The 10,495-nt window shown below is 37.5% G+C and overlaps 1 protein-coding gene across 2 annotated transcripts in view; it reads left to right on the forward strand.

The window, feature by feature from the left end:
• The window catches only part of PHTF2 (putative homeodomain transcription factor 2), a 69,795-nt gene extending 62,675 nt beyond the window's left edge, over positions 1–7,120 (forward strand). For both annotated transcript variants that reach the window (XM_034063005.1, XM_005148387.3), the window contains exons 16-18: positions 565–660; positions 3,512–3,637; positions 4,632–7,120. In XM_034063005.1, coding sequence (XP_033918896.1) covers positions 565–660; positions 3,512–3,637; positions 4,632–4,652 — 243 coding nt within the window. In that variant the 3' untranslated portion in view covers positions 4,653–7,120. The remainder of the gene's footprint in view (positions 1–564; positions 661–3,511; positions 3,638–4,631) is intronic.
• Positions 7,121–10,495: the final 3,375 nt, after the last annotated feature.

Raw genomic sequence — 10,495 nt, forward strand, 5'->3', positions numbered from 1 at the left:
ATGATCACTATACTGTTCTACAGCAATGAAGAGTTTAATAATTTCCCAAATATCTCAAGGCTCTGGAAAGATTGATTTTTCTGCACTCAAGGTGCTTGTGGGGTACTCAATTATACTATAATTTTTTGAAAGAAATTACTCTTAAGCATTTCAGTCTTTTCAATAACTTTTGGGGATTTTAAGCCTGGTAAGTTATGTATACTTAGTATAAAACCCTGGAAACGTGTTGACAAACCTCAGGCAGTTATTAAAGGAGGAAAAAGAAATTATGCAAACCTTACATGTGTGGTGTTTTTTCTTGCTGACTTTGTAGATCACATGAAACTACTAAAGCTGTTGCTATAATAGTGTCAAATGTGAGCTTTTATATCATAAAGCATTGCAGTTTCCTATGGCACTGAGCCAGTATTGTTTCTGAAATATTAAAAAGGAAGCAAAAACCTTACTTGCTTGCAGAAATGTGATTGCTGTTCTATTATATGGCTGCTGAGAAATGCCTTAAATATTTCCAAATGAATTCCTTTAAATTCTGAATCACTGGTACTCATTTTTTATTTAAATCAGATAAATTTGTACTTGAAAATGGAGAAAAAGCCTAATAAGAAGGAGGAACTGACACTAGTGAACAATGTTTTGAAACTTGCTACTAAGTTATTAAAGGTAAGAATTAAAATACTATTACCGTATTTTATATAACTAAGAAGCAGAATAAATTGCTTAATGAGTCACTTGTGTTACTTTTACAGGCAGCACAGTATGCTTTGGTTTAAATCTGCTCTCTAGGTCTTTCCCAGTGATGCTACTTGTTCATACACTAGTCTGTTATGTTTCTATTGAAGTTTATAAATTACTGTTATATAGAAGAAGTTTTTTTCTTCAACAGTATATGAGAAGAGTGAGAAAGGTACTTCGGGATGGACAGGATGATGAGCCCTTGGGAAATAAATGCAGTTTCATTGTCTGTTTTGAATGTTGATATCTGTTTCGAGTAATAAGCATGGAATTTTGCTGATAAATAGAAACTTTTTTGCATGTGCAATATTATCCTGTTTGCTCGGTAACAGTATTTGGTGGGTAGAAGGTATTCATGGTGAGAGAACATGAATGTTTTTATTACTTCCTATTTCTGGAATTCTGCAGGTGAAAAATCATCTGACCTCCACCCATCTGGAGCTTGAGCACAGACATGCTTAGGGCTTTTTTGAACTTGTTTATAGCTCCGCTGCTTAACAAAGCAGTGGTTGAGGTTCTCAGGAAGACACATTTGATCCTAAATTGTCTCTGCTGAGTTCTTCTTTCAAAGTCACACATCTGTCCTAATTTGGGAAGCAAGCTGTTTTGTTCTTGTCTGGAAGTTTAATTCTTGCTCCAGAAATGTCTTATTCTCCTTCAGACTAAACATGTCCCTAATCCAAAACTTAGTTAAGGGTTACCTGAATGCCAAAAAAAAGTGATAAATTTAAAACTCTAAACCCTTTTTAATTTATGTTTGGCTTTTATAGACAAATAAAATCGTTTAGATCTTAGATCTAAAATCGTTTAGATTCCTTACGTGTTTTTACACTAAGCGTGACAGTATATAACATATAATTGACTAAACTGGGTTTTCAAAGGGGAAGCCAGTCCTAGTACAACAAAAAAACAAATTCCTGACTTGGCTCCTCACTTCTCTTGGCATTGTGTGTCAGTGCTTAACCACTATTGCTGTTGTGTAAACCATCTTTTAATTAGATTTGTCGAGCTTCAGCTCTCAGTATCTGGATCTTGTTACACACGCTGATGTTATGGTAAAGGTGGTGGTGATTTGTTATTCTTGACTTCAGAAGTAAGGTAACAATAGTATTTTAACTGGTACTTCAGGGAATCAACTTCTTCATTTAGTCCAGGATAGAGTGGTAATGTAAAACTGTTCCCAGGAATGACTGGCAAAGGTAAATGTATTTTCCTCCTCAGATAAATTTCGTTCAGTCAGCACACCTCTTCCACTGTGTTTGAGTATAGCAAAACTGATACTGATTCCATGTGCAGAGATCCCTATCAGTAGATGGAATGGCTGAATTATCATACAGAAAACCTGAACCATCTTTCAGTGCCTCTATATACTTTTCTCTGCAATCAAGACAATTCACACCTATTTAGAGAAACAGTTGGGGTTTTTTGCATATGGTGGTGCTTTAAGACCTTGCTACCTCTTTCTGCCACACACTGAATCCTGGTCATTTACCCCGTTGGTTCCTGTGAGCCAAGGAGCAGTTTTTAAAATGAAGCTTAAACTCATTATAGCCAGCTAGTAGCTGAGATGGACTGGGCAAATAGCCTGGACCAAGCACAAAAGATTCAGGATATCTCATGAATTGAAACGTTTGTATGATGAGAACATAGGTAGGATGAGACAGAGCTGCTGTTGGTGGCAGGATGCTGATCAACCCTTGGTATGATTCACTTCAGTCTTTTTCATGCTTTTCTCAGTGTTTTCCAAAAAACGTTCATGTTTTCCAGGAATGTATTTACTGACATGCTTTTCCAAGAGGAGACTTGGCCTATTTAACCCAGGCTGTCACTTGATTACTGTGAGGATGTGCCCAAAAGTGAGATGGGATTTCCAAGCCACCTAGTAGGAGCTGTAAATGAATTCTTGGTAGTTAATGCTCAATGCAACTGAGCATTTTATGCCCAGTAGCTAAATGGATGGTTTGGTTTTGTTTTTTGGTTGTTTTTTTTTTTTTTTTATTTGGTTTGAATCATAGAATCATAGAATAGTTAGGATTGGAAAGGACCTCAAGATCATCTAGTTCCAACCCCCCTGCCATGGGCAGGGACACCTCACACTAAAAATGAATGGTTTTGAACCTTTCCTTTCACTAAAAACCAATATTATGTTGAAAATTCTATTTTCTTACTTCAATAGGTAAGATGAATCCAAAATCTAAAATCTTTTTCCTTAAAAAAATTCTCTGCTGTTCTTCTCAGAATTATGTCTCTTATATCTTTTGTATTTGCAGCAGTTCTATACTGCATTACATCCAGGTAAAAATGTTGTTCACTATTATTTCATCTCTTTTGAAAGAAAAGCTCTGAAATTCTTCTTTATGTAAAAAGGGTTTATAAGGTCCAGGATGTAATGCAGAAGAGGAGTGAAGATGGATTTAAAGCTAGAAAATATAAATGACTAAAGCAGTGATAGTTGTTATACTTTATAGAATCCATTTTTATATTTTAAAACTTATTTTTCTTCTTTTATTTGACAAATTTCTAGGCCAGAAAAGTTTGGGTGACTTTATGCACACAGTAATAAATGGAATTTATTACTCAGACACTATCAGTCAGTAGTCAGTTACTGAGATAGGCATTTTCTTGTACATTGTTAGTTATATGCAGAAGAATAGGAGAATGTTTTACTCCACTGTGGCTTCAAGACTTCCTAAACTGTCTAATATCTCTCAATACCTATGTGAAAAAGCCCTGTTGTGTAATTTTTGCTTTTAACAATGACATTGTTTTGCATTACTAGGAACTGGACAGTCCCTTTAGGTTATATGGGCTTACAATGAATCCACTGCTTTATAATATCACCCAAGTTGTCATTCTGTCAGCTGTTTCTGGTGTCATCAGTGACTTGCTTGGATTTAATCTAAAGGTAACTACTTGATAAGAATCCTCTTTTTCACCATGGTGTGCAGAATGTTGTGGAGCATAGGAGGTTCCGTGTGAACATCAGGAAGAACTTCTTTACTGTGAGAGTGACAGAGCACTGGAACAGGTTGCCCAGGAGGGTTGTGGAGTCTCCTATGTTGGAGATATTCAAGGCCTGCCTGGACAAGTTCCTGTGTGATGTACTCTAGGTTACCCTGCTCTTGCGGGGGGGTTGGACTAGATGATCTTTTGAGATCCCTTCCAACCCTTGGGATTCTGTGATAGATGGATCATATATTTTAGGCTGATGAATTCTTAACTTAATTAGAAGATTTATTGTTTGAGAAATGGTTATAAAATTTAAGCTGTATGAGAATAATAGTGTTGTATTTGCCAAAACATCCCTTCTAGCTTTTTTTTTTGCATTTTTGTGGCTTCCTAACTTTATTTATGACACATAATTACCAAAAATTCTTAGACATAAATACAGAGACATTTGTATACATAAGTATGAGACCTTATTTAAGTTTTCTTTATATCTTAGATCTGATTTCTGTCTTGATTTCCTTACTTTTTGACTTTGTAGCTCCTCAAGGGGTGCAGAAAGGTGCAAGCTATCCTCCTGCACTTCAATAAATTATTGCAGTAAATAAAGTATTACCATGACGAATCTAACAGTGTCATTTTGTCATGGCTGAAGGAATGTCTTATTAGGTCCTACTCTCTGGCTCCCTCTGAACTACAGACTCTGGAAACTATTTCAGGATTCAGTTTATGAGGTGCGTTAGTTTCCACAAGCTTGTAGCACGAAGCCCTTCATTGACCATTGAGTTCTTTTACGTCTACCCATTTTTTTTCCTATTAGAAGTAGATGAATGTGAAATTTAGTAGATGCATCACAGTATACACTAAGAAGAAAAATGTAGTGGTATTTCAGTTTTGGTAGACAGAAAGGCAAGAAGAGAACTAATGCTCATTTACTGCTCTAACTTTTCCAGCTCTGGAAGATCAAATCTTGACAGTATATAAAGAAGATGAGATAACACAGTGTTAAAGAAAAGCTCGTTGATTGACAAAACTGCCTCAAAGCAGCCACTGACTCTGTATTTCAGATACTACAACCTCTTCAAGGATGTCGTTTGGAAAACTGAAGTGTTTACATCTGACTGTCTTGTGCAATCTTTGTATTTATTTCATCCTCTCACTGTTTTATGTTCATTTTAGTTGACATTTGTATTTTATTTTCAAACTTATTTGTTTAGTTTTGGAAAAGGTCAGAGTTAGAAAGGGTCAAAAACCGTGTGTCTCAGAACTTGAAATCCTGGAAACTGCTTACACTAAATTAGAATATCTGTTGTTAAAGCTGAAGCCAATGCTGAACATTTTTAGTTACAGGAACGCTATATGGAAGTCACAATTTTTGACAGTGTGGTAAAATTACTTAGAATATTTCATTTGCACCAGTAATTTCTGAGGACAACATAACATCAGTAGATGTTTGGTTGCAATAGAAAAATGAGATATATATAAAAAAACGTACTGGCAATACAGTATGAAAGGTAGCAGAAATATTTTCTATTAATATTAGAAGCAAGTGGAAATTTTTAATATTTTGAGTAATTCCAGGATCTAAACTCATATAAGCTGCAGTTTAAATATCCTGGGATATTAATAAGGTATTATATAACAGGTCAACAAGTGCTCTTTGATAACACTTTTATTAGAGCAATAATTGTAAATGGTTACCATGCTGTATGATATTTTGATAAAATTAAATATTGTATTTATTTGAAATACTGGGCTGTCCTGCGCAGCTCTGACTGTGCATGCTCAATATGTGCACTTTTTATTGTTACTTTTAATGAGAAACTTTATATATATACATATAAATGTATATTAATTGGAATATATTATGGTGAACTATGGAGCAGTATATATTGTATGTTGAAGTTGAATATTTAAACACGTGAAAGATTTACTGGGGAAAGGAATGCTATGGATGACTGAGCATAAGACAGATAGGTGCTCTCCTCTTGTACACTATAGTATATGCCATTCATACCACATTGAAGTTTAAGAACAGTTAAACATAGAAAACAAGTTCCTCTGGTGAGCAGCAGAGCTCATGAAGCCTGATATTCAGTAGATTTGAGTCTTCAAATAGCGTCCTTCCTTCCTATTTCTCCCCAGCAACTCCCCAGCAAGTGTCATTCCCTAGTGCATTCGTTGCTGGGGTTTCCCCTCCGTTTGGTTTCCCATCTCTCCCTATGCTTTCTATCCCTCCTCCCTCTCACATATACCAGTCATATTGACTCATGGTTCTACAGTGTGACAAAACTAGATATTCACCTGTGTAGAATTTATTTGGAACAAACTTTCCATCTACAAATTATTCTGGGATGACTAATACCACCAGGCATGAGTATTGTTCCATTTTATGTTTCTAAAATAGTGGCTTCATGTTGAAAAATGACAAGTAGTTAGTTGGCGAGAGTCTGGGTATTGCACTATGTTTGCTAATCTTCAGAATCTTAGAAGATTTGAAGTGTTGTATCTTAAACTTATGTGGTATAAAAATATTTTTATATATAAAGCAACACAAACAAGCATTTTGTATTTTATTTGCCTCTGTACTAATGTTTAATAATGACCAAAGTGCATTCTGGTTTTTGAAAGAATGTATTACCGGAGCTTTAAGAACATACTCTATTCAGTTTCTCATGTGCAAACTTCAGCTGCATCTGATCTGTTTCTTCTTTGTCTGTTGTTTGATGTTGGGATTGTTTTTAAAAAAGTAAGTACATTTTATACACAGTTTTTTCCAAATTATGGTACAGACCGACACAGAACTTAATTTTGCACAAAATATATTTTAGGAAAAAAAACAAACCAACGTACAGCAGGAGTTGTGTGGGTGATAAAAGATAAGGCTTTTTATGCCTTGTACAGCCTGTCACTAGTACAAAACCATTCTTTTTAGGATTATGTTTAGAAATGTGAAATGGTGAATTAAACGGCTTTCATTATAAGACAAAAAGGGAGGGAGGGAGGGAAAGCATTGCAGTTTTGGTTGTAACGATGTATACCTCAGCAACTAGCACTGTGCTGGATTGTTGCACTAACAAACGGCGGCTTGGGGAGAGTAAAAGATTTGTGAAATGGAATTAAAAATAATAAAAACCTTTATTTCCTACCATTAGGTATATTCATTATGTTACAAAAGGGAGAGGTTTAGTCTCCATCCCTCAACGTGGGAAATCCAGTATGAGAATAGAGGCAAGTAGAAATATGGCAGATCTTGCGTGTTAACTGTTAACTTTCTGGCACGTGTTTTGTAACTCAAAGTGTGATCAGGCTTGGAATAAAGCTTTCTATGGTTGATAGTAAAAAAAGAAGTGAATCAATGCAGTGAGCTATGTCTCTTAGTAATATCCAGCTTATTTCTGAGTCTGCCTGTTTTGCTTTAAATCCGTATATTCTGTTTAAATTAAAGTGTTTTGGGGAGAGAAATCCTGCACATAGAATGAAAATGAGAATTGTCAAAATTGCACTTTCTTGCAAGAACACAAACTTTCCCTCATTTTTGGTTATGCAAAATAGTTTAATTTTATTAAGACTGCTGGGCATGCAGGTGCCGAATAACTGTTTCTGTTTGAAAAATACTGAAACAGAATTCAGTCCTATTTCACCAGGATTTAAGGGATTAATTTCAATCACCATTTTGCTGTTTTGTTGTGTCACAAGGTAGGTTTCCATGTAAAAATCAAAATACAAGCTAACATACTTACTGACATCTCAGTGAAATGGCTCGATAACATGTTATGGAATGTTTCGATAGAATTAATGCATGATAACTTATGTATTTTGTCTATTTGTTTACTGATTAGTGAAGCATTTTCTAGCAGAAAACTGTTCTATTAAGAGCTTTCAAACACCCATTTTTATTAGCTTAATTTTGGCTTTTCCAAAGCTTTGGTTTTGGACTTTAAGCATGTTCCACTGGTAGTATCCTCATGACCATTGGTAACTGGGCAGCAGGTTACACTCCACACTTGGGTTCCTTTGCTCACTTTCTAAACTTGCTCTTAATGTAGGCTGCTTACTTTTGATGGTCATGAAAGACACTAACTCCACTTAGAAATTAACACCTTCAGAAAGGTTCTTTTCAACATCCATCTCTAGTTGAAAATCATAGAATCATAGAATAGTTAGGGTCAGAAAGGACCTTAAGATCATCTAGTTCCAGCCCCCCTGCCATGGGCAGGAACACCTCACACTAAACCATCTCACCCAAGGCTCTGTCCAACCTGGCCTTGAACACTGCCAGGGATGGAGCATTCACAGCTTCCCTGGGCAACCCATTCCAGTGCCTCACCAACCTAACAGGAAAGAATTTCTTCCTTATATCCAATCTAAACTTCCCTGTTTAAGTTTGAACATTAAAATGTTATTTATGTTGTAAGTTTCCTTAGTCCAGACCCCATCTGTGTCTAAGTACTTTTCTGAATGGTTATAGAGCTGAAGTTGATGGGATTTGACCGATGCATTGTTACTTACTGACTTCTTTCAGGTTGTGTTCCATTTTTATCAGTCCATAACTTCTCTAAACTGTCCCATCCAACAGAAAATCCTACATGGAATCTAAGCAGCTGGTGGTGTTCAGGCAGAAATTCAGCATATGCTAAGTATGTCCTGTGTCTCTACACTGGCTGTTATGATTAAGAAATCCTGGTACCTCCTAAAGACAGAGTTGTGTTTCTACAGCTCATAGCATAGGCTAAATTTGCATGTATCCTCCCGAGTGCCACCTTAGGAATCCGAAGAGATGGAAGACCTTTCACAAAACCACAAGAAATCAGTTTTATTGAGATTGTATCTGTGTGCTGCTTGCTTTTAAGGTTGCAAACCTATTTGTAAACCTGCTGCCTCTACTAGGCTCCGGTGAACCATCTAGTGTGTAGATTACAGGTATTGCCAAAAGATAAAAAAATTTTACAACCCCTTTTTTGTAAAATTAGAATGTTACCTCAGCCTGGTACATACTAGAATAGAACAGCACAAGTTATGACAGACACAATGCAGAAAGATACTTTAATAGCTAGATTTGTCTTTTGTGTTATTTTCTATGGACTACTGCTGCTGTCTTTACTGGGCACTGCAAACCCAAAGGTATCCAACTTATCTGCTGGCGGCAAAAGGAGGGAAAAGGCTGCTGGTACTGCTGGTGTATGTGCTGCTGCCTCCTTAGGCAGACTTTGGTTACCAGTTTCTAAGTAGTGAATTTGCTGCGATGTAAGAGCAAACTTCGGAAGAGAAGGATTGCATCATTCTTTTTATCTTATAAGTTTACTATTAGCAAAATAAAGATTTCCAAATGCAAATTCCATAAACCCGCAGCAGCACTCTGGAGGTCTCCCCTGAGTTGCGGTACTCAGCTGGTGAACTGCCCACCTCTGCACAGCTCTTCTTGCATCCTGGAGACAGCACAGAGCAGGCATAGCAACAGCACTGAAAATAGTCACAGCCAGCACCACAGTAACTGGTGTACCCAGAGAGATCTGCTGCTTTATTACTACAGTGAGTAACTTGAAGGCTGAATAAGATCAGCTCTACACTCTACATGCTCATGGGGAAACGCTGCTCCGGTTGGTTGCAAGGAGTTGTAGGGGTAGCGCTGCTTTCATTCTTCACCTGTTATGTTGAGAATCCCTTATGGCAATGCTCCTGCCAGATGTGAAGATCTGATGCCACCAAGCTCTAAAACCCATCCAGAAACAGAGTCCCTACTTGGCAGAGATCCTCTGTGCGGAGCAGATACTGCAATGTGTGTTCTCCCAGCAGAGGGAGTCAAGGGTATCCTGTGCTCAAAACAAGTAGAGGTGACAGACAAGGCTTTCCATATGTCTCCCATGTTATCTTTGGGCTGTAGTTTTGCAGCTCAAGATACTCCTTGCAGGCCAGGTTGGCCGGAGAACATTTGCAGGGCTTGAGGAGGATGGCATTTTACCCTTGTCCTCCAGCAAGGCATCCTGGTTCCAGTCTTTTGTAAACCCATGCTATGAAGTTAGACTGCTTCTCAGTGTAATTGTTAATTTAGTTATTCACCTGGCTTGTGTGGATGGCAGAAGTAATTCCGTGATGACGGCTGGAGGGTGGCACTGGAGCCCTGTTTCTGTAACGGGCTGTTTACCCCCCAGCACTTGTGCTGTTACTGGGCAAACAAGCACAGCAGGAAGAGCGAAGTACAATATTTAATCTGCATCTCTCACCTGCCCTTTGTTCAATGCCTTTTAAAGTAGCTCTTGATGGAAGATAACCAGCTCTGAATATAATGAGGGGAACCTATCACTGCTCTTATGAATGTGAATGTTACCATGGGACAAGGTCTCTGGTGAGTCTTTTTTCAGTGCTGTCGAGAGCTCTGACTGTTCGAGCTCTACGCTTGTTTGTGCTACGATTTGTTTTCTCTGCTCATGAAGCTGGCTTAAGCAATTCCTTCCCCTCCTGAGTGCAGCTGCACACTTTTGCTGCAATGCTGTTTGCTACTCCAATCCAGGTGTGGTTTTCTTTTAGCGTGATTTATTTCACTGGTGTTTATACCATGAGTGTTGGTACTGATACAGCTGCACAACCAATGTACTGCAGTTAGGGAGTGGAAAATTGAAGCTGGCTTTTTGGCTGCAGCAAGCATATTGTGTAGCTACAAACAATAGTGATCACTGGCATCAACCTTGGAATAAATAGGAGCCATTGAAGCTACTGAAATGGGATTAATTCCCTTTGTGTGTAGAGTGGAATTGATACAGTGAATGCAAATAATGTAGATGACCAACAATTTTGGCCTTGAGGTGATACAACACTG

This window comes from Melopsittacus undulatus, chromosome 5, assembly GCF_012275295.1.
Source record: "Melopsittacus undulatus isolate bMelUnd1 chromosome 5, bMelUnd1.mat.Z, whole genome shotgun sequence".
In the NCBI taxonomy this organism is placed as follows: Eukaryota; Metazoa; Chordata; class Aves; order Psittaciformes; family Psittaculidae; genus Melopsittacus; species Melopsittacus undulatus.